Source organism: Enhydra lutris, unplaced genomic scaffold (genome assembly GCF_002288905.1).
Source record: "Enhydra lutris kenyoni isolate GAN:26980312 unplaced genomic scaffold, ASM228890v2 scaffoldscaffold2, whole genome shotgun sequence".
Lineage (NCBI taxonomy): Eukaryota > Metazoa > Chordata > Mammalia > Carnivora > Mustelidae > Enhydra > Enhydra lutris.
In genome coordinates, this window is record NW_019154086.1 from 21,609,828 (window position 1) to 21,635,361 (window position 25,534).

The 25,534-nt window shown below is 38.6% G+C and overlaps 1 protein-coding gene across 1 annotated transcript in view; it reads right to left on the minus strand.

Annotated features, from left to right (window-relative positions):
* Positions 1-1,650: 1,650 nt before the first annotated feature.
* Positions 1,651-25,534, minus strand: part of LOC111149581 (EGF-like and EMI domain-containing protein 1) — a 481,942-nt gene continuing 458,058 nt past the window's right edge. Inside the window, exons 11-13 of the mRNA XM_022506703.1 lie at positions 20,548-20,652; positions 15,255-15,389; positions 1,651-1,964 (exon numbers count right to left, since the gene is read on the minus strand). Of these exons, the coding sequence (XP_022362411.1) occupies positions 1,651-1,964; positions 15,255-15,389; positions 20,548-20,652 (554 nt within the window). The remainder of the gene's footprint in view (positions 1,965-15,254; positions 15,390-20,547; positions 20,653-25,534) is intronic.

A 25,534-nucleotide genomic window follows, 5' to 3' on the forward strand; every position in this document is an offset into this window, starting at 1 on the left:
ATTGATGGCAATAAAAATGTAAAAGACAAAACACAATTGGAATTGGCTTCTTTACCATTTCAACAGCACTGTGATATTCAAGTGGACATTATTATTTCCTTTTAGCGAATTTTCCAAGTTTGAACAAGACAATGGATTGTGAAAAATCGTTTTGTAAAGTAGAAGACATTAAGCAGTTTTTATCATGATATGACTACTAGAGATGTAAATCGGACAGCTTGATCAAATAGTTTAAATTACAGACCTTCCCCATAGAAATGCGAACTTCTAAGTCTACCTTAAATGGGGTAAGGTAGTTGGCGGTATCATTTTGCAGTCTCTCAAATTTAAATTACAATTTAGCAATATCCAGTGAAATCTATGATGGAAATACTTCAGATTCTATAATATAATGAAATATAATTCCCTGGTAATAGCTAACACACATTATTCTTGTGGGAATACACAGGCGATTTCAAGGATATTACAGAACTTCTTCCTTAACGTTTGAAAAGTTTCAGATTCAGCTTCCCAAACACGTTAATTATGTGGAGACTCTCACTAAGGTAGACATCCAGGAAGTCTGAGCTCTTGGCTGTTGTACTAAAGTGAGGCACATTAAGTGGTCTGCAGGCTTTCTTCTCTTTCTTCTCTATATTCAGACAATTGATTAATGGTGGCACAAGAACACAGTAAGATTGGCTGTATCTTAAAATAGCAGAAGGATTCCACCACCCTTCCCCCAGTTTCTTAGGTCTGTCATTTTATTCTAGAAAAAAGCAAATACAGAAGTCTCTGACTGAGCATCACCATTGTCTCTGAAGCCAGCGGGCACTTATATCTCAACTTGGAAATAACTATTATGATCAATCAGACATTTAAAATTGAGCCCTTTTAGAAGGGCTGTTTGAAAATTGATTAATATGCATATTTCATTTGGTTTTCCCTTCATATTCTATCTTTTTGGGCCCAAGAGATAGAAATTATTCATAATGTAGTCACAGATACTCTCCCCTAGTGCGGTCCTAGAAAATAGACTACTGGACATTTACAAAGACTGTTAAGTATTGTTGTGCTGTCAGCTAGTTTTAGAGATGTTAAAATATAAGGAGAATTGTAACTTAGAATACAGGACATAAATATGGTAATGTGTGCTTATGTATATGGGGGGTGGGAGGAAAAGGATTTTTAAAAACAATAGAAAAATTCAATGAGTTAAAAAAGGTACTTCTCAAAGTATCTATCAGCACAATTATTTAAATACATTCTTTGCAGTTTTTGTGAAAGCAAATTTCCAGGTATTTGATTTCGTTTCCACATTAATAATTCTCATGGATTCTGAATCCTTTCTATCATGAGTACATTGGATCTGACCTTCTAGGGTGAAAGGAATTGAGAATGAATAGGATTCATCAACAGGGATAATGTATCTTGGAAAGGCAAAGAAAATTTTAAGCACTCTGTTGACAGAGTGGGGGAAAAAAAGACACGTGAAAAATTTTGCTCCCTTCATTGGTCAAGCTTTCTCTAAGAGTAGTCTACAGGTGCTATTGTGTGTGTGTGTGTGTGTGTGTGTGTGTGTGTGTGCTTTAAATACCAAATCTTAAAAAAAAAAAAATTTAAGTCACAAATTCTTTGTTTTTCTTCCCTTCCTCCACCTCTTCCCCCTTTTTAAGCAGCATATGAGACAGTGACTATCTCTTCTTCTTGGAAGTCCTCCTTTTCTTGAGTTGGATCTCTAAGTTTTTCTATTTGCTCATCACCTCTTTCCACCTTTCTAAAGCAGGAGTAACAAACACAGGTTCCTGAAGCCCCGGCAGGAAACATGCAGGAGTGAGCAGATGGAGACTCAGCAGGTGAACACCAGGGAGTGGTAGAGACCATAACCAACTGGAAAGTACCTGCCCCACCCAGAGAGGTACGAGCTAACTGAACGTAGCCATTTGTTCCCATGCAGGAATATGGTCCCAGTGTTCCCACATCTCCTGATTTTTAAAAATATTGAATCGCGTATTTTAAAAGGAATTTGCCTGCCATTCAAAACACATCTGCAAGTCAAATTTAGCTCTAAGGCTGCCAATTTGTAACATCTGCTCTAAGTAAATCTCCATCTCATTCACTGGTTTCCCCTTCTGCATATCCTTCTAAATGTAGGGTATTTATTGATTTCTGCTCATAGTCTCCATAGCTCTTGTCTTTACTGTCTTCTCCTTAGTTCTCTCTTCCAATCTGTCTCTATTTTGGTGGTTCTTACACCTGACTCCTAGTTCTGATCTTTCTTTTGAGTTCTTAGGATCTGATTTTCCAACAAATGATTATTTATGCATGTCCTGCTCAGCACGTCTCATACTGTACATATCAAATCATTGTCAGAATCAGTCATCTTTCATTTTCCACTTCTATTTACTGAAACAACTTGTGGCTTATAATATATATTTTAAAAATTTTATTATTTTTAATTTATATTACTTTGTATATATAGTATATATATATAAACATATAAACGTATATATACATATATATATTTTTAAAGATTTTATTTATTTATTTATTTGACAGAGAGGGATCACAAGTAGGCAGAGAGGCAGGCAGAGAGAGAGAGGGGGAAGCAGTCTCCCCGCTGAGCAGAGAGCCCGATGCGGGGCTTAATCCCAGGACCCTGAGATCATGACCTGAGCCAAAGGCAGAGGCTTTAACCCACTAAGCCACCTCGGTGCCCCTACATACATATATATATTTGAAAGCTAGCATCACATAGTTGTTAAGATCAGTTATTGGAATCAAACCACTTAGGTTCTAATCCTGACTCCCTCACTTACTAACCATGTGGCCTTGGGCAAATCACTTTACATCTGTGCTTCACTTTCCCTATCTCTGGATGGGGATAATCAAAGTACCTACCCCACAAAGTTACAGTGAGGATTGAAAAATTATGCACTAGATAGTAGGATACAAAATGCAATTTTTTATTTTCCCAGATTTGCAAAAATGACTTCAATGTGTGACAGGCAATTTATTCAGGTTTCACTAATGGAGTGTTAGTTTAGTTTCAGAATTCTTAGCTTTTAAGTTACATTGAGAACCTGTAGCAAGGGCTATAGATTAATTTTTAAAGATTGGTAGAGATTTTTTTGAAAGGAAGAGGTTTTATTAGCCTATAACTCTCACTGAGTATAGCTATGTGCTAAATGCCCTTCCAAAGGTGTAATATATATTAGCCTATTTAATACTCTTAATCTGGTAAGTGTTCTATTAGTCCCATTCTACAGATGAGGAAACTAAGGTAACTAAGTACTCACCTAATGCAACAGAGAGCCTAAGTGGAGGAGTAGAGGAGGTCAGGTGGTCTGACGTGCACTGGACAGTATCCTTGGAATTGTTTAATTTTTTTTTTAAATTTTTTTAAAAGATTTTATTTATCCATTTGACAGACAGAGATCACAAGCAGGGAGAGAGGCAGGCAGAGAGAGAGGTGGAGGCAGGCTCCCTGCGGAGCAGAGAGCCCGATGCAGGACCCGATCCCAGGACCCCGGGATCACGACCCGAGCCGAAGGCAGCGGCCCAACCCACTGAGTCACCCAGGTGTGTTCCTTGTCCCCTTTCCATGAATGACTTCCCTTCACTTTATGCCCAGTATAGTCCTCAGAGAGAACCCTTTGAGAGCTTGAGAAGCACCTTCTGGAAAGCGGGAGATTCGTGAGCTGGCACCAGACCCACATTTGAAGATGAGAGACCAGAGAGACATTGCCACCAAAGGCTAATTGCAGGAACACCTTTCCCACAGCCCAGATGCCCACACCATAGAGGGCATCTTGAAGTATGATCCACCAAGAAGAGGGTGGAGAATGAAGGCAGGAGAAGAGTAGAGTGAGGAGCCCACCCTCTGTCTCTTGTATACTTCTGAGCTTGAGACAGGCCGGGGCTAGCAAGGGAACAAGTTTAAATTGGATTAGGAATCAAAGTTTTGATAAGAGAACTATACTTTTAATTGGGTGATGCAATAAAAACTGAGAGCAAGGAGGAAAGCCTTGGGATCTTTCAGGGGCCTCATCTAAGAACAAAGGGAAATGAAACCACAGAGAGGCTGACCAGAGCAGGTTTGCAACAATGTTCTGTACCTCATGACTGAGATCACATTCAGTTACTCCTCAAAAACATTTAGAGTCCTCCTATTTATTTCCCAAAGAAGGACTGAATCTTCTAACGTGTCATTAGGGGCTTTTCACCATTTAGCCCTATTCTACCCCTTTTACCTTTATCTCACATTACAACCAAACTAAATCCAGTCATGCTCCTTTCTGCATGTCACCCTGCCTGGCATAAACTTCACATCATATAAATCTTCAGATTTTTACTCATTATTTAAGATTCGGCCGAAATCTTACATTTTTAATGAAGCCTTAAGGATTTCTCCTAATGAGATTAATCACAACTTCTTCTCACACATCTATTATCTCACCCTCTCTTAAAATATAATTAAAATTAGTAGTTTATACACCTTTCTCATCCACTAAATTGTAAATGAATTCCATGAGGGCGGGACGACGCCTTATCTTTTTTTAGTATCCTATACAGCACTCAGCAAATGGAGCATGTGCACACAAGGCACAATAAACAATCACACAACGAAAACTTAGTGAGTATTATGACCTGAGACCTTTCTCACTTTCAGAGCACTTGCAAAATTCTCAGGACTATCTATATCATGTGGACCTTCGTACAATTTTTGCTTAAAAAAGAAACAGTGATATCCAGACACATTAGTATCAAAAAACAAATTAGAAAAGAAATTGTTCCACATGTCAGACTGCTCCTTATATTTAAGTATTAAACAATTACAGCACTAGAATGAATACATGTCAGGTAAGTAAAAATAAATATTCAGCCATAAGTAGATAAAAATTCCAGAACACAGTGAACCGTGAGCCGAACTAAATGCACAAAGGGTCTGTGTGTGTGTGTGTGTGTGTGTGTGTGTATGAAAGCTGTGTGTATGAAAGCCGTGTGTATTGGAAGGTAGAACTTCTGGAGGACTTGCTTTGTAGAAGTAAGAATTTATTTTGTACTTTGCCAGATATTCAATTCAAGACTTGGGAAGCAAGCAGCAAATGTAATCATGGATTACTGTAGGCAGCTAGCCAGCTATATTTACCAACACACAAAGAGAATTTTAAACAGTTAGATTGGACAGTCCTATAAAACAAAAAGGACTGAGACCACTCAGCATCTGCTGAATGCCAAGAAATTTTCTGGGTCATTATTTACGTTAGATGATGAACAGGACTTATTACAGACAGCTTCTGACTTGCAGTGTCTGTCATCAGGCTCGGTCCAGTTGGACAGGCAGGTACATGGGCTAGTATCAAGGTCCCACGGAGAACTATCATTACTGGTGTGGGGCAGCGGGCGGCTTCGGCTGTAGAAACAGGTCGGGCAAGCTGTGTACAGACACACAAAAGCCTTCTCTCTCCATCGTTAAATTGAGCATAAGCTCATATGGCATCTGACATTTCAATGACGCTTTTAGCTACAACAGTCAGTCTTTTTGTGATCTACAGATGTGGTCCCAAAAGGAGAACAATTCTAATCAAACTTCTTGACTACTTGGAAATTTTGTTGGCTTGGAAATTAAATCTTGGATACAAGGTTTAATATCAATAACTATTGCCTCATTTTGTAGATAGGTACTGTTGATATGGACATTACTGATAATCTAGTCCTCAATCTCTAATTACATGTCCTTGGACAAGTTACTTAATTCTTCTGGATTCAGCTTCCTCCTTCATAAAAAAGGGGATAGTAATAGTATCAATCCAGTTAGTTGTTCTGAGGATTAAATGAGTGAATTGATGAAAAACACATAGCACAGTGGACATAGAGTGAGCACTTAATTAGCATGAAAATTGGGTGGTATATTTTCACTATACTGCATATGCCATATAGTGCTGTTATTTACTACACACTGACTTATATATTGCTATGTAAGTATTATGTTTATATTATACAAGTATCATTGTTTAATTGAACTACTTTTATATACGGAAACCAAGAGCCAGAGCCATTCATTCATTTTCTTAAGGTGGCTCTGCTATATTTAAAAGAAAAGACTGCATACATTAAAGGTGAGTACAGAAAAAAATAAATCTAACATCTTGAGAGGCAGCTAAAGAATTATAAAAGCTTCATTTTCTGGGGTTGTTAGTCTTCTAATCTTTCAAAAGAGCTTCTTCTGAAAAGTGCTTTCACAAATGGAACAGAGACCAATGAAACCGTGGTGCTGCGCATATAGCTAAAGCTTCTCTTCTCTTCTTTGCCACTGATTTAATCTTAAAAGGTCTAACAATTCAATCCGGTTTTGTGTAGGCTACTGAATATTCTTCAGTACCGTAAACTTTGTGTTTCTCATGTTTTCTTTTTTTTTTTTCCCCCACTTAATGGGTATGAACCTTTAATCCCAAACTTCTTTATTAAATTGTCAAGAATGTTCTCTAATTCAATCTAGCAAATCTTTAACGAGTATTCCTTATATATCAAGAAATTAAAAAAATGAATGATAGTTTTAATCATGTGCTAACAGACAATTATAATACAATCTGATGGGTGTTGCTATGGAAGGAAGACATTTAGTATTTTTGTTTTTGTTTGCTTTATTTACACCATACCAGAAAATGAAAATCCCTGAAAACTTTTAACAGGCCATAGAAATGGAGGGAGAAAAAAAATTCATTAGCGGGAACTACATTTTAGAAGTACATGATGCGTGGGGGAATGAGTAAAGCATGCAGGATATGTGTAAGAATTGCCAAAATGGTGCTTGGGACAGGTTGATGGTGGTCATTTAGTGCCCAAAGGTCTTGAAGGGATTTCCATTTTGTCAGGGAAGTCATCGGCAGGTCATTGAGGTTGATAATGTAATAACAGGATTAACTGTAAAGATCTAACTGAGATATTGTAGAAGGTGATAAGAATAGGAGAAAGAGCAGCTCTTGGGTGCCCTTGAGTGCATATGCTAAAAAATAACAGCCAATTTGAATATTAACTCTTTGAAAACAGGGAGATACATCTCCTAAAGACCAGATTTACCATTCCTCAACTTAATGCCTTTATATCACTGCATGACAACTCCCTTCCACTCCCACAGACAATGGGGAGATGAACCCATTGGTAATGACATTCCCATCAGTCCTCAACCACATCCCTATCTTAACACTGCATTTGCACAATAGCTTTTTGAAAGGCCTGTCACTGCTTCCGTGTCGACTCTTTGTCGCACTTCTCTGTGGGAGCTGACATTTTGCTGATACTTCATCAGGCTGGACTGCCTGCTGAGAACAAGATTGGTAAGGGATATGCATCTCACTGCTGGAAAGAATGGGAGATGTATTATTTAAATACAATTTATTTTATAGCAACTTTAAAAATCAGATTTAAGATTGCTTCAGAGAGGTTAGAAGCATATTATTGCATCTCACCTCTTTAAGTCTGGGGATGCTTAAGACTTTTAATTGTTCTTCTAATAGTTTTTTAATTTGTTTGTATTGTTTTATATGTACTTTTTTTTTTTTTTGGCCTTTGATAACGGTCTTCTTGTTCACTATAGTGCATCATAAAGGAAATGCCAGACCTGATTTAGGATAGGTGTGTTACAGGAAGTTGGGAAGTAGCTTAGAGGTTCTGTAAGGGAACACATGGTTCCCCTCGATGTGAGTCAATACTCTAACCACATGAATTCCAGAGAAAAAACTGAGGAGACCGTGTCTACACAAAAAGCAATGCAACAGTTTTTTTGTTTTTTAAATCTTTAATCAGTTCACCGAAGCAATTAATTTTTGCTTTAAAAATAAAATAGGCTTGGCTAAATAGTAAATTTTTTGTTGACTGGAACTATTTGTCGGTTAATTTAATTGAACCAAAAAGGTCAGACTAGTTATCTGTTTAGAAACAGCAAAGTAGAATGGACATCTGAGAAGTAATCATTTCTTAATATCAAAAGGGAAAGTAAAGGTTAACAAATCGTTCCATGCGTTCAGAATAAAATTATCTGTCAGCCAGTGGTATGCTGGAATTGTTACTACAAGCTTGGGGAAACCCACTGTTAAATTCTTGGGAATTTTGCAAGCCAGTTGACATCACACTGGTGGCTTGAGATCACCATGATGGGAGTCTTACACTGTAGAAAACAGCTAACACTACAATCCACGGGCTTTATATTTCAGAGAACTAGTTGTTAAATGTAAACAGAAGGTTCCTACCTGTATTCAATATGGTTTTCATGATGTTTAATGATGTTTCTTTATCACTTTATGATGATTAATCATTTCATGATGTTTGATCATGCGATGTTTAAAGCACAAGTTGGAGTTTGTATCTTCCTTCTAGTGTCTTCTCCCCCATTCTTTCCAATTTTCTTTCCTTCAATAGTGAAGGGGTCAATTGTGTAAACGCTCATGAAAAACATCCTAGAATTCAGAGAAGTCATAACAAAATATCTGAGGGATAGAAAATGGAATTGCCGAAGAAAGGGAAATGAAGAGTTATGAGGAAACGGTACCTTGTTCTTGTTTTTTTTTTTTTTTTTTTTGAAGACTTTTAGTGCTGCTGTTAAGCTATGCTCAATATCCGTGTCATATGAAATAGGAGAAAATAGTCTCAAATTAAAAGAGCAACAAGTTTAATTAAACTGAAGGAAAAACATCTTCACTGTTATGGATACAGTGAAGGCCACCAGACAACACTTAACAGACCACCATTTTACTCGGGTACTTAGTCAATGGTTGTTCTGAAGATGATGTGTTTTCCCCCAATTGTTAAGGGGGAAACTAGTGAATTAGTGAATACGGATAAGACAGGAATGTATAAAGGAGGAAAATAGTCACCCACAGTCCCACCATCTACACATGGCCACTATTAACAACTGCTTAGCCTTCCTGCTGTACTTGCCCATAGACATAGATGGGTCTATGTTCTTACAAATTTGGGTCATTCTGTATGTACATCATGTAATGTCAGATTAATGTCAATTCTCCTGACATTACACATTCTTCTAAAACATGTATCTTAATAGCCTCAGAATAGGCCACTTAAGTGTTATGTAATTTGTTTAAACATTTTCCTTCTGGTGGATAGTTAAGTTGTTAATTTTGTACTTTTTGCTATTACAAATAGTGCTGGGATAAAGAAGAAACTGGGACCTCATCTCAGATTATTTGGTAAGAGGCCTGATACATACGGTTAACCTTCACAGAGATGATGCATTCTTATCAAGGGTGTGAGAGGATCTGTCAAACCAAGCTGCCACCCCCTCCTCACCCCCAACACCCTTTAGGAAGTAGGGAAAAGTACAACCTACCATAATGCAGATCATTTTCTAACACCAGTGAAGTAAACCCTTTAAAAAAGGAATTATTTCCCCCAAGTATTTGTATTTATAACTACCAAAAATTGGAATTTATATAAAGCCAATATCCTTAGAAATAGCTTTTTGGTCTCTCCTGCCTTGAAAACATATTACCTTGTATAGCCTATAAGTATTTTTACAGTTCATTATGCAAAGTAACTAGGTTTTAAAATTCTGTAAGCACCGTAACAGGATATTTAGAAAAATGTTGCATGCAGTTTTTCAAACACAAGCCCCTTTTTAAATGCCACACACATTTCTTTGTGGACTACGCATGAAGCATTTTTAATGAGTCCTATCCTTTGGTTCCACTCATTTTTCTAAATATCTTATTATGATGATTATATAATTTTTGTTTGTGTTTGTGTTTGTAAAATCAGATAATAACATATAACACCAAATTTGATCTGGATGAAGAATTGGTGAGTATTTTTGCCTATTCAATTCAATACATGATCTCATTTATCAGGTTGCCAATAAATTTCAATACTGTTACTAATCACCAAACATCTCTCCCAACTATCATGCTATATTCTCATGGGGTTTGAAATCCTGGAATAGAAGAGTCATAACATAACTATTAAGATTAATATTTTGAAGAATGAGCAGTTTATATGTCTCTTCACTTGTTTTTAAATAGTCTATTTATATCATGTGACAATTGGAACAGTGTAAACTTTATTACTAACTGCTTAATAATTATTCCATTAAAGTTGAGTTAGACAAGAGAAAATGTCACTTCGTTGTGCAAATAGCTAGTAACTACCTTTTGAATATGTAAATTCTTACCTTTAAGCTTTTTTTTTTCAAGCAGAAATATAAGTTAGGGATGGCCAACGGCTGCTCCAGCAAACTTTATGCTCCTTGATGTGGTTGTCAACAGTGCCAGAATGACAGTCCTAAAATAAAAACTATCTAGTTATATCCAGAAGAATCATCAGGCAAAGACCTTAGCCTATCATTCTTGCTTGAGTTGAGGGTTATCCTTAGGGGCAGTAAAGCATTTCCCCCAAATAATGAGATGATTAGCTAAGTGCCAAATACTATACTGGAGTTACGTTTTATGTTTATGTTTAAGTTTCTGGTTTTATTTGCTTGTTGGTTTATAGAAAGTCCTAAGCACTCAAAACTAACTCAGATCATTGTTTCCACCTTATAAAACCATAGATGATCACAAGCAACAGACTCTTGCTAACCTTATCAGATACCTTTGAAATAATAGTGTAAAAAATACAGGCGCGGTCCCCCAGCTCACAGCTTCCCTGAGTTCTCAGACTGTTCTAGTGCAGCAGAATAGAGAAGGTAACACAGGCAGGGTTAACAGGTTATGTAAGAATCACAAACACAAAGGTAGGTAACAGGGTAGTAGTTCTACCAGCTCTTTGAAGCAGGTTCAGTTTAACTAGTCACTTTTGATGAATCTGTAATCTGCTCCCACTCTGACAAGAATGATAAACACCGTCTAGTAGATTCTGAAAGTGCCTGTCAATATTACTGGAAATAGTACACTGTGGTACATTGGTTCCAAGGATGGCTCCAAACACATCTCCCTCCTTGCAGATCTCTTGCAATGTGATTTTGCTACTCCACTTGTCAGAAGGTAGAATTTTTCTCCCCCCATTGAGTCTGGCTGGCCTTAGGACATACTTTAACCCATAGAATTTGGCAGAAGTAATGACATGTGGCTTCTGAAGCTAAGCTTTTTGACATCTTATAGCTTCTGCTTTTATGCTTTGGGATGCTGCTTCTTGGATTGTCACCTCGAGATTGCCATGCTATGTGAAAGTCCAAGCTAAATTGTGGAAATGCTGTGTATAGCAAAGGCAAGTTGAGAAGCCCAGCCAAGCCTAGTTCCCAGATGATCTACTTATGAGCTAAAAGCACAGGAACCATCTTATTAACCCACAGGATCAAAAGAAATAATAAATCATTGTTTTAAGCCACAAAGTACTGGGAATGTTCATTATACCACAATAGATAATTGAAAAACACCCTAACACAATACTTGATAGAGTAGTTAGGGGGAAAAAAGAGCATTTGTAAAGCTAACAGCTTTACTGACTTTGTTGGTTATGGTGTATAGGTTAATGACTTCTGTGTGGTACGGGCTTTTCCTGTGTAAGCAAGAGGACAATCACAGCTTCCAGTTTTGTTTTTTTCGTGGCATTGACTTCCATGCTCACAAGGCCCACTCTGGTCCCCAGAGGCCAGCAGGGCAGGCTCGTGAAATAAAAATAGAGACAAAGAAAGGAGTTAAGGCTTATAATGAATCTCAAGATGCTCTCCAATTTCTTCTGTCACCTCAGTGTGTGTGCGTGCGTGTGCGTGTGCAAGCACGTGTGGTGTGTGTGAGTGTATCTGTGTGTGACTGAGCTGTAAGGAAAACCACAGTCGAGTAGTCTCCATGGAATTACAGTGCTTCTGAAAACATTCCCTGAGGAAATCAACACGATGCCAAACCTTGTCACTTTGGAAACACAGAGACAGAGGTGGCTTTTTGCTGAAAATGTGGTTTTTCAGAAAGTAACAATGGAAGCAATTTTGATGTATATCTTTGGAGGCAGTTGCACAGAACAAAACTGAAAAATGAGATGTCATTTGTAAAGGAAGCTTAGGACGTGCAGAGCTCGGGAAGTTGTCCCCAGATGGTTGCCTGAATCCTGTCCCAGTCTTTGTTTCTTTTGTAAGGCAGAATCATCACCCCAGAGGTTTATAATTTGTGCACTTTATCAGAATGTGCAATGCATGAAGTGGGGGAAGAGAGCATGTGGTGCTTTGTTGATCGCCCTCTGAACTGGAAAGGATGGCAGGTGCTGCGAGGCCCGATGCCGGCTCAGTTAGCGGTTCTCCTGCCTGTCCCACCACTGAAACCGCTGTAGTGAGAGACCTGGTGGAAAGCATTCTTCGAGCACAAGGAAAGCCTGGGAACTTTCCTAAACATATGACAATTGTGGAAAGTTGCATCAATCTAAGCTGGGCTGTGAAGTATCTTCTCATCCTGGGAGGAATCTCTGTAGCACAGAATTACAACATTTTCTGGGATGTTCCTACCATTCCGGCTATTATCAGTTGATCAATACTCAGTGCCAAGCACTTTACATAAATTAGTTCACATTTCCATAAATACCGCTATGTGATATAAACAGCTTTATCTCCTTTTTACATAAGAAACTGAAGCTCATAGGGGTAAAGTGACTTACTTTGGGTCATCCAGCTAATAAGTAGCAAAATTAGGGTTTGAACCCAGATTTTCTGGCCTTTGGAACTGAAACTCAGCCCCCACACCCACCTTGGCCACAATACTAGGTCCTTAGCACCTCTCAAGTAAATTCATTTGCTTTCAGAGACCCACCGGAGCTCAAGATTTGAAATCCATCCAACAAAAATCTGTCCTCCTAATGGGGACACAAGGCTTGACTCCTTAGATGGACTCAGTGGGCTCTGTGGACCAGAGTCCTCTGTGGTTAGAGATCTGCCTGCAGTTAAGGTCTGAAATACCACAGGCTACAAACTAATCAAAATAATGAAAAGACACTGGCTGTCTTTTTCTCCCCCTCTCTCTTTCGCTCTTTCGCAGATTCACGTAGAAACTAGCTCTTCTACTCTTACAAGTCATTGCTGATGGGCTAAATAAAGCCTGGTGCTGATTGTGGAGAGCACTGTTCATTAGCACCATTGAAACAATTTGCGGTCTTTAATTAACTATTCATCGGCAATCTAGACACAGGTCTAGAGTTAAGATTTTTAAAGATATGTCTGGTTCCAGGAGCACTTGGGCTACTTCACTCTTTTAAAAAAGATAAAGAACAACAACAGGGCTGATTTTCATCATGCACAACTCTTCGAGAGCTCTTTTTGCCTTGATTTCAGCTGCCAATCATGGCGATCCCATTCACCCGCTCCAGTCTGATTTATAATTTCATTTTGTGGTTAGACAAAAATATCAAAATTGGACAAAGTTATCTGATTGAAAAATAATATGTTTTCCAGAGATTATGGTGACCTCTCTATTTTGCTAATTTACATATACTTTCAACTCATTTTCCTTCACAGTGGGAATCTCAGAAGCATTTTCCAATATAGTATATTCAGCAGCTGCTTTAAGAAAATGTTATCAGAATAAATTAAATCTACCCAGGTGTGTGTGTATGGTATTGTCTCCTCATGCATTGACTTCCAGGGCATGACTTCTTTAGTGGGTTATTGAACAAAGGGCTGATTCTATGTCTGAAAATCAGTTAAAAGAGGAAGAGTTTTGCAGATTGGCATGGGGCCTACTCTTAGATGATGTTAAACACATTTGTGTTATGTCAGGCTTCTGTTTTCCTAAGTTCTTTTCCTCTTTGCCTAGAAAGTCACAATCCAGCTATATAGTCCTTTCTCTACAAAATCTAGGTGGGACATTGTTACTTATGTACTCCAGTTCATTATTAGCCACAGGACAACCTGTTAAGACACTTATTCCCATTCTGTCAGCTCCAGAAAAGTCCTGAAGACAGTCTGAACTTAACAATGCGAGGAACAACATGTAATACTTGAAGGCAAAAGACAACCTTCAATCCCAGGGCCTGTCTCTGTAAGTGGACCCAGTGGTATGACCACTTCCTTTCTCATCTCTTCACTCCTCCCGATCAAAAAAAAAAAAAAAAAAAAAAAGACTGTCCTTTGGATTACTTCAAAACCAGAGTTCACTTGCCCTTTAGTTTTGACAATTTTATTTGTTATCTATTCAGTCTTGCTATGTATGAAAGAAAAAACAATGCTGTGATAATTTCCTCTGACTAAAATAGTAACAAGTGCTTAATTCAGAATACATAAGAGAGATGTATACATGTTATGTTTATACAAAGCATGAGAAAATTTATAAAGAATAAAAACAGAACCATGCACTTTTATGTATTCATTTAAGGAAATACTTATTGAGCAAACTCCTGTATGTCAGGATTGCACTAGGAGTTTGGGAATACTTTGGTGAACAAAATGGGCAGACAAACTTCCCGTGTGGGAATGAGCTTCCGGCAGGAAGGAGAGGCAATAAATATGAGACAGAATAATAATTGTAATATGTTATACTAATAAAAAGATTAGCATGCTAGAAGATGACTTGAAAAAATTGTAAAGTTCAAGGAGTTTCACAACTTGCAATTTTAAGTAAGACAGAACTGAAAAGATTCAGTGAAAAAATGACATAAAACTTAGTGAAAAAGTGAGAGAGCCATCTAGGTAGATATCTTGGGAGAAGCATTCCATGAGTCTGCAAACCAGGGACAGCTATTACTAGCATCTCAGAATGCTTTTTCCCAAATTTTATATGCATGTACATACACACATATCTATATATGTTACTTATAATTGGAATTATGCTGTACATAAACTTTAATATCCATGGATTTGTTAAAAAATACTTATGCAATACTTAGGGATTTGATAAAAGATGACACTGATAACCCTAATTAAATTTTCCAAAACTTTTTTATGGTCAGAATCTTTGAATTGGATTTGTCTAAATGATCTACCTTCAGGTATAAAGAAAACAATTCTTTAAATCTGGAAGCCAGCAGTACCTTTGGTTGATTACTTCAGCTCAAAGAGGTGATTGGCCAGCTTTAATCTTCTTAAGATAAGATTCTCTTGCAATGTGAACTTTTTTCTCTTGCTCAAGCTAGCCACAAGACGCCTAACAGCAGAGGCTGAGAAGACAAGGTTAAATAATTTCATCGCCATGTGTCTCAGTTTCCTCACCTGCAAAGAGGGGATTAGTAAAGCTTATCCGTCTCCTGAAGACACCAGTGGGTTAACTAATTAATGATCATATGGTGCTGAACAAAGGCTGAACATTGTTATTAGAGAAGAAAGAAAATTTATCATCAGATTGTACCTTTCTGGCATCTGTTGCCTTGGTAACCAGATTTGCAGGTGCAACTGCCATTTTTGGCACTGCTTTCCAAGGTGTTCTCCTCCATGCACTGACATTCTGAAGAGCGGCCAGCTCCACAGACCCCTTTGGGACAGTCTGTAAGCAGATTGAGGCAAACCGGTCACCTGAGAACCATGCTTTGTTTCTCTTACATTGTCAGTGTACAGGCATGTAGCTCTGTGGGGCCTGATTATGGGGAAAACAAGGGGATCATCCTGACTGCCACAAAGAAAGAAAGACAGAAAGAAAGAAAAGAAAGAAAAAGAAAGATGTCTTTCAAATCAGGTAATTCATTTGCTTTTTGGCAACTGGATATGAACAGTGAAGCCTGAACTACTTAAAAGGCTTTGGTGCTTCTGAGAGAGAAATTGCTTCTCAATGTGCTCCGTTGGTGCCTATAGTTAATATTCTCCAAAGACTGTTAAGTTCTGTCAGGCCCTATATTCCTCGTGCCACCACAAGGCAATGGACAAGCACTGATGGAAAGGCTTAACTTGTTTCCATTCCCTTTCATGATGTGGTAATCGGAATGAATTTTACATCATGTAGATTACACACAACTTTCATCAGGACAGCAGCATATTCTTAGCTACATTTTTGGCAAATAGCGCTTGCCTTTCCTTCATTATTTTCTCCATGCTGTTGAGTCTTAGGGATGATAGTCAGTACAGAAATTCTATTTTGAAGAAGTTCCACCTTGCATTTAGGAAAACATACCCTTAGTTCTATCTTTGAGGAATTATTTACTGTCATTCTATTCATTTTCCAAAACCTGTCATGTTTTTTCCTCCCCATTACAAATGACCGAGGGACTTTCAAGATCCTTCAAGCAGCTTCTAAGCTCAAGGTAATTGCCCTGTATGCCTGGAGAGGCTTTGTTGTCAAAAGCTGACCAAATAAGCCACTTGACTTTCTGCTGAATGGAAATTATTAGCATCTGCTAATATCTGCTATTATTAGCAGAGATAATTTAAAGTAGTGGTTACAATGCTACCATGTAGCTGATCCTTATCCCAGTTGCCAGGGACAGAGTTATCCTTAAAGAAGAACAGGTTTATTAACAGGACCCCTTTTCACTGTTCAATAATATTGTCCCATCTAGAGGATAAATTATGAGATCCGTCTCTCATCCTTTCTGTGGCTATTGAGTCCTTTCCCAGATCAACAAAGCCCCCAGCAACGTCTCAGAGCTTTCCTCTTCCTTGATAAGCCTCTTGCTCATTCCAGAGCACTCCCTTCCCTGGATTGGCTTCCATGTCTTACTTTTCCTGGTTCTGCCTGTAGAACAGTGGTTCAAGGAACAACTCAGGCATGATAGAATGCAGAAATATGACAATTGGGTATATTAAGAAGATGTAACTGTGAAAATGTACAGAGGAAAAAAGGAAAAGCGGAAGAAGTAATGTCTTTTGCCAATCCAATGTCTACTCAAGGTTCATTATGTACTGAGATGTGTCCTCCAAAACTCATATGTTGAAGTCTTTACACTTAGTACCTCAGAATGTGACTTTACTTAGAAATTGTGTCTTTGCCAATTCAATGAGTTATGATGATATCAGACTGGAATGGGTTAGGTCTGATATCTGATCTGATATAACTGGTGTCCTTAAAAATAGGTGAAATTTGGGCACAGAGATACAAGCACAGGGCAAATGTCATGCGAAGATTAAAGTTGAATGATCACAGCCAAGGAACTATGGGAAGCTTGGAGAGTCCCAGAACTGATCATTCCCTAGAATCTTCAAAGGGATCATGGCCTGCCAACACCTTGATGGCTGACTAGAAGATCCAGAAGTGTGAGGCAATGAATTTCTGTTGTTTAAGGCACTCACTTTGTGGTACTTTGTTACAACAAGTCTAGAAAACTAATACAGGGCTGCAAACTCTAGCTTCTGGTGGCCAGGTAAGTGGCATTAACCAATGAAGCTATGAGTCCAAGGAATAAGAATCCTGAAGAACTGGAGTGTGTATTTTTTTTAAAGGTGGTCACACTCAAAATGGCAACCGCCCTCACTATCACCACCACCTGCTCTTTGACTAGGATGAATTATGATCTTAAAGGTTTTGCCGAAAACTCTGATTTTACCTTATAAACTATTTACAAATTATTACCAAAAATGGGGTGTGCCTTGTTACCCAAGAAGAACAATCATAGAAATGATGCTATCTTTGTTTCTGGGTAAGTTTTCTTCTCCTGGCATGTTCTAGGTGGTATATTCTGGAACATACCATCTACACCCACATTGTTCACATTTACCATGCCTTTTCCCCTTCCCTTCTGTTTTGCTTATTCAAGCCTAACCTTTCCTCATGACCGAGGTTCGGTTTTCTATGATGCCTTCACTGGCTCCCTTACTGGAGTATTCACAATTACTCTCTGTTTTCAAGAGGCACGCCTTTTATAAAGTAGATCAGATCCATGGATATTCAACTAAAAATACAATATAAGACTCGAAAAGGTCTGTGTTATTAAAAAACAGGCCATGGTATTACTGATGTTCAAAGAGGAAGGATTCCCAGAGGAAGGTGTGGGAAACAGGCAGAGGAACAGGGTAGAGATTTCTTGTAGGCTCACAGTTCCTTGCACACAGCTTCAAGATGGGGCTGTGGGCTTCCAACGCTGATCCAGTGGGAAAAATCCTAAAAGCTACTGATGGGCTGAAGTATTTAGTGGTGATTGCATTTTCTCATATATTTTGCAAAATGTGATTAATGGTCAGAATGCAAAATGAATAGCCTGTTTTAGAAATTTTGGGGAATGATATTGCTTTGCATTACAACACAGAAATAAAAGAAGCTAGCCCTGGGCCTTTGATATTCAACTCTTGTAAAGTGTCATTTAAATGAACTAGTGAAATCCTCTTAAGGTAAATAACTAGATTCAGGAGTAGTTTTCTGTCATTCATCAAAATCTAGATTCTATAATGTCAGGAGGCTAAATAAAGACTAGAACTAAACCATCATATATATGACTATATAAAATGCTATGTTTTTTTTTACCCTCTTTCTCTAACATATTTTGAGTGCTTTTTGAGCCTTCTCACTTCATGTACAGAGAAAATTATTTTTTTAAAGACTTAATTTATTTGACAGAGAGAGACAGAGAGAGACAGAGAGAGAGACAGCACAACCAGGGGGAGCAACAGGCAAAGAGAGAGAGAAGCAGGCTCTCTGCTGAGCAGGGAGCCTTACGGGGGTCTCAATCCCAGGACCCTGGGATCATGACCTAAGCTGAAGGCAGACACTTAACTGATTGAACCACCCAGGCACCCCATCATGTACGATGTAGAGAGCAAATTATTGCCCAGGACTTATTCAATCGACAACCCCTCCCATAGCACAACGGCTCTTACAGACATGCACTACACACTCTGTGGCAATGGCCATTGTTAGTGTTGTTATGTTTCCTTCTGCAGTTCTTCCCAAATAATTCTTCTGGGGGTTTCCAGAGGGTCGGAAAGACACACAAAGCAAATATGAACCTGTATGCAAAACTTGTGAGAACTGTTGTTATATATGAAATGAGGAGATTGTAAAAGGTAAGATGTTTCCAATGTAATTGGACTGAAGCTAGAGAAATCCTTTTAAAAAACAAAGGTACAATTCCATATCTTCTGTCTAAAATTCTACAATGACTTGCCATTCCTGTCAGATTAAAATCTCCAGACTTAACAAGACCTCCAGGCTGCTGCACCAGCTGACCTCCTGAGGCATGAACATCTCCCTGGCTGACTTTTCTCCACCAGCTGACCTTCTGCAGGTTCCTCAGGTCAACCTCACTCTTTCCCACTTCAGAGTCCAACTAGAGGAGGCCCTCTCAGTGTAGAATGCTCTTCCTTCGCTCTTCCCCTGTCTCATGTCTCCTCCTTTCTCTGCTTCTGCTTAAACGTTACTTCTCCAGAAGTTGCTCCCTGGCTCACACAGTCTGCCTTTTCCTCCCAGTCTGACCTCCAAGCACACATTAATATTTAATTAGTAGTACCTACCAACATTTGTAACTTATATCTGCTCTGGATAGGACAGTAAGTTCCACATGGAAAGACCAGGGTCTTCTTTATTTTTCATCTATTTTGTTACCATACCATACTGCCTGGCACACTGCCTTGCTACCATTTTGTGTGTATCTTTTGAATAAGTGAATAAACATTGTTCAGGGGGATGAATAACTGGGATGTCAACAGGAGACTTCCTACATCTCTCAGAGAGGGAAGTAAACTTGGTTTCCATGTCCGCAGTTCTGTGATCTGTGAGAATCCAATAAACTCCCCAGGATTTCTGGCAGTCCCCCGAGACTTTTATCTTCATTCACTCTCTGCATTCAGCTCTTGGGCTTGTACAAGCAGTTTCTTTTTTGTGCTCTATCTGCTTATGCTGAAAATGTGGCCTTTTTCACTGGTTTCCATGTAAAATCCACACACAGCACTCATAGGCATTTTGTGAGTTTTTCATCCATCATTTCTCCTGTCTTTCCCTCTCTCCCTCCTCTCCTTTGCTTCTCTGATTTTCATCTCTCTTCCTCCGTGGTTTGCCAAAGCTCCATCTTTTCTTCCTTCTATTATGCAGAGCACATAAGTTCCCCCTAGGTCTTATGTCCAAACATGGACTCAACTTTTTGCTCAACAGAACAAAAAGGCTTTCTCTGTATCAAGATTTATCATACTTCAATACACATGTCATCAGTCAAAGCAACTGTACTCTTGTATACATAGACACCTTTTTTCTTCTTTAGAAAAGGCTACTTTAAAAAGTATGGATGTAATTTTCTTTTTTTTTTTATTTATTGGAGAGAGAGAATGATAGAGAGAGCATGAGATGGGGGAGGGTCAAAGGGAGAAGTAGACTCCCTGATGAGCAGGGAGCCTGATGCTGGACTCGATCCTGGGACTCCAGGGTCATGACCTGAGCTGAAGGCTGTTGCCCAACAAAGCGAGCCACCCAGGCACTCTGTAATTTTCATTTAAATATTTTATTTATTTATTTGAAAGAGAAAGAGTGAGTGAGTTGGGGAAGGGGCAGAGGGAGAGAAGCCTCAAGCAGACTGCCTGCTGAGTGGGGAGCCCAACAAGGGGCTTGACCCCATGACCCATGAGATCATGACCTGAGCCAGAATGGAGTCGACCTTCAACCGACTGAGCCACCCAGTCACCCCTAGATGTAATTTTCATTTAATTTCCTATTAAGAACTTGAAGAACGTAAGGAGTTATGTCACATGACCAGCAGCAGTCACTTCCTATTATTTTCCCAGGAACTAACTCCTGGGGGTAGGGGGACTGGCACTGCCCAGAGAATCACAGCTGCCTTCATTCTGACAATCACAGATGCTGCCACATGCTTTCCTGTGGGTCTCTGGGGAAAAGGCTAAGAAGAATGTAGAGAAAGAGAACAAGCAGTGTAATATACTCATGTACAAATGGAGAAAGAAAAATTTGTCTTTCTATTAGAATGGAGACCAGGTAATTAAAATCTCTGTGTTCTGCAGACCCAGATAGAGTCACCAGCATGCTTCTATCTTGGATGATTATAATCATTCCTGTGGGTGGCGGGGGCGGTGGTGGTGGGGGATTATTGATGCAGCTAGTTAAAATGATGGTCACTGAAAAACCAATAAGTGTTGGGTCCCTAATCAAATGAGTGAGACTGATACAAAGCGAAGGTCAAGCAAACTTTATTTCGCGCCAAGCATCGAGAATCAAACCGACTGTTCAGGGCCACCTCTTACAAAGAGAGTGATCCCTCCCTGCCTTACAGACCAACTTTTATAGAGCAAAGGCCATGTGGTTGGGCCTGGCCACACGCAGGTGGCCAATGAGATTGTAACACACAGAGAAAGCTGCACAGTCATGCTAGGTCACACACGGGTGGCCAGTTGAATTACAATTCACCTCATAGTAGCTATTTGAACTAACCGATTACCTTGGTCAGAATTGGCACCCAAAAGGCACCCAAAAGGTGGGGCCCACACTCCTTGGTAGCTAGGGAGACAGTATGCGCCCCCACTGATTGGATGTCTCCACCTGGCCTGACTCATCCCTGCATCTGGGGTCTGTTATCTTTACCTGACCTGACCCACCCTTGTATTTGGGCTGTTACCTCTACCTGACCTGACCCACCCTTGTATTTGGGCTCTGTTATCTGGGACTGGTCGGCCATATTTTACTGGTTTCCTGGACTTGCTTTTAAGTAGGTTCCCCTGGGTGGGGGGCAGGGACAGTTTAAGTTTTACTGTATAAACGACAAAATCACTGTTTAACCAGATGGAATTGCTCTGGCTAAATAGGCCCTTACACAAGGTTCTCATGCAAAATTTACATTGTTCCTTAAACTCAAATGCTCACATTGTCACAGCTACTTAAACATCTTTGTTGTGTAACTATTGCAAACCCTAATGAGGAACAAATGGCACCTTCTATTTTGAAAAATGGGAAGAAAATGTAGAAAAAAAAATGCCATATATTTTTAACTAGGAATGAATGCAGCTAAGACTGTGTTAAATGTCCCAAGGTATTTTGCATTGTCAAAGATTAATGAAGTCAAGCAAACAACTGTTTTTTTTTTGTTTTGGTTTGTTGGTTCTTTAGAAGTGTTTAGTATTACATTTAAAAATAAACTGTGGGAGCGCGGGGGGGGGGGGCCGCGGCGCCTGGGCGTCTCAGTCATTAAGCGTTTGCCTCCAGCTGAGGTCATGGTCCCAGAGTCACAAAATCGAGCCCCATGTCGGGCTTTCTGCTTGGCCGGGAGACTGCCTCTCCCTCTCCTGGTTACCCTACTTGTGTCTCTCTCGCACTGCCTCTCTCTGTCAAATAAATAAATAAAATCTTTAAAAAATAAAAAAAATTCTAAAAATAAATTGAAAAAAATGTGACTTTAAGTTTAACTTGAATAAATACAGCTGTTGAGATGATTTTAGTAACCATTTTAATTGGCATTTTATCATAATTGGCTGATTATTATAAAACTGCATTTATATCGCCTCCTCTATCTAACCACCTACACCATCCCAGATACTAATAGGGAAACTTGGCTTCTTTTTGACTTTTTTCTTTTCTGTTAAACCTGAAGATACCATGCAAAGGAGAAGGAAAGGAAAAAGTAAAACAAAGGGCTAAGAAAGAAAGAAACTGGCAACATTGGTGGAAATCTACATTGTTAATTTATATGTAGTAAGTTTTTTGCATTCTTACAGCAAGATTTTTCAAAGCTAAAGAAGAGGTCATCTTATGTTCATTTCAGCAAGTTGATTTTCAATATTTCTATGTTAATTTTGTATCAGAGATGTTTTATTCCGATATATTTGAGAGAGATTTTTAGTTTCATTTCCCATGCTGCCATGTTAGAAATCAAGGGTTTGGAAAATGCATATTTACCAACGAAACTGACATAAGGGAAGTTATTTAGTTCCAAACAGTCATACAACCACATTTATTTGATCCCAGTCGTATATATAGTTGAGTATGTCAAGTGACAGGTCAAAATAGCTGGGTGTCTCAACACTAAGTTTAATTCATTTGTCTATTCCTGCCCCGGGTGCCTTCACTTCAGGGAAACATGAATAGGCCCTGGTCACAGAGTGATCAGTCTAGTAAGGGAGACGGAACAGGAGATAGCTAACTCGAATTCAATGTAGAGAGAGAGACAGTGGCTTGAAACCCGCCAAAAACATAAGTTGTGGGGCTAGACCGGAGCGTCAAACAAGGCTTCATGCAACAAGCAACAATAGACAAAATGGCGGTTCCGCAAAAGGCAGGAAGGTGTAAAGCCTTAAGCACTGAGCAGTTTAGTTTGCTGGAAATGATAAGCTGAGCAGAAAGCTGTGATTAGGATAAAAAGAGAAAAAGTTTATGAGGGTCTGATTGTAGATGGTCGCCCGTGCTAGGTTAGAAGTGTGTGCTTATGTATCAGGAAATGCGTCCCCTTTGAAATTTTTTGAGCAGCACTGAAACACGATCAGAGAGAGGCTTACGGAAGATCCTCAACACCCTCGCTAGTAATTTTGGTAAACGACTTCGCTGTGTCCTGACTCAAGTTTCGGCTCTATCTCAGAAACAGTATTCATCATCTTTCTTCCCATATGCAAGGGGTTCAAAAGAAAATCTGCTCATAGCCTCTTCCAAGCTAATCACAAAAACTAAGAAAACATTTTTATTTAAAAAAAAATGTATAAGGTAAATTTAAAAAGAGAAAGAGGAAACAGTCAATATATTTTGATTTCAATACTTGGCAGTTTTCTTTCCAGCAAGTGTACCTCCATTTAAAATGTAAAGGGAATGGTTAGTTCAAGGTATCATTTTTCAAATCTTTGATATTTTCTCATGAGAGACATAAAAAGCTTAAAAGTGTCATTGGCTTATATTAACACATTTTGTAAAGAAAAGGAAAAGAAAACAAAAACACAGACAAAAAGCAGCTGTCAAGCAGTTCCATTAATTGCACTTTGTAACATAAACTCTTTTTTTCTTCATTGGGAATAGCTTGCCAGGGGCTAATGATTTATTTAAATGGAGGGATTTTTATAGGCCTAGCATATTAGGATCCTTTATTAACTTCTATGTTCCAGGGATAAACAAGAGACAGCACATCAAGTTTCCCAGGTAACACAAAATCTCCCCATTTAATCACATGTTTAAAACCTTAGCGTTTCATAAGCATTCTTTATGCACAACACATAAATTGGTTTCTCACCATATCAATTGCTTACCTTGTTAAAACATTTTAGGGAGAACACGTATAAAGGAGAACGCATCACAGTAATTTACCAGTACTAAAGATCTCATTACCCTTTTACCAATTCTCCAGAGTATGACTTACTCTCATTGCAAAGATTATCTATCTATCTCCCCAGCCATCTGGGCAAGAGCACTCACTCCTTCCTTCCTGGCATCTGCCCCCATTCATAAGGTCCTCACCGCTCACACTGCAATTGTGTCTGAAGGTGTGATTTTCACCGACAGAACTATGATACCGTCTTAGTTGGCCCATACTGTCTACATCAATGAAAATGCAAATGAAACCCCTCATTTTTCAAAAAAATCCCCCCAAAAAAACAAAAAAGAAAAGAAAAAGATCCTTGGGTGTATTTCCTAAACAGTCTCAGAAAAAGACAACAGCAAAGCAATAGCAATCATATCTTTTAAAAAAGAGCTTAGAATACAGATCCTAAACAATATTTAGAAGGTTTAAAAGAGTGAAAAGGTAAAAAGAAATTACCATTGATTCCTGAACACAAAAGTAATTAGTGTTTCCAGCACTTTGGTACTTTTCCTTCCAGGCTTGTACCATATACATATATATATGTACGTATATATGTATATATGTATATATGTATGTGTGTGTATATATATATATATATATATATATATATATATATATATATATATATATAAATGTTTTATTTATTTGAGAGGGAGAGAGGGAGAAAGGGAGAGAGCATGAGCGCTGGGGAGGAGCAGAGAGAGAGGGAGAAGCAGACTCCCGGCTAAGCAGGGAGCCCAACATGGGGCTCAATCCTGGGACCCCAAGATTATGACCTGAGCCAAAGTCAGAAACTTAACCGACTGAGCCACCCCGGCACCCCTCTTGCAGGGTTTTTTTAAATGCCAAGTTATTTTTTCTTCAAGTAAACCTTTTTTATTGAAATTTAATATGCATGCAAACAAGTGCATAAAACTCAAGTGTACACTCCATACTTTTTTCTCCACGATGTAAATAACCCCTTGTAAATGGCACCCAGGTCAAGATACAGATTATTACCAACATTACAAAAACTCAAGGGTGATCTGATGACTTCTTAATCATTAGCCTCACAAACTGAGCACTATCTTGATTTCTATCACCACAGATTATTTTTTTCTTATTTTTGAACTTTATATAAATGAACTTTATATAAAGCCATCTTTGGTATCAAACTTCTTTCATTCAGTAGGAATTTTGTGAAACTTGTCCACATTGTGTGCATGCTAGTTTATTTCTTAATGTCTGTGTAGTTTTCTATTGTATAAATGTACTATAATGTGATTTTCCTTTCTATTCTTCAGGGAAATTACTTTAATTTGAATGGAGAGATTTGATTTCAATTATTTTAAGGAACTTTCCATTTCAAGTTTTGCTCCTGTTTCTAGGTGGGTCTTTCAGACTTCCTAATGGAAAGCCTGTCACATTTAGCAAGGTCTCTATTCTGTTTCTCTTCTGACTTTGAGTAGCTAAAGAATCAGGATTTTTAATTAAGAAATGACATAGCATTTCC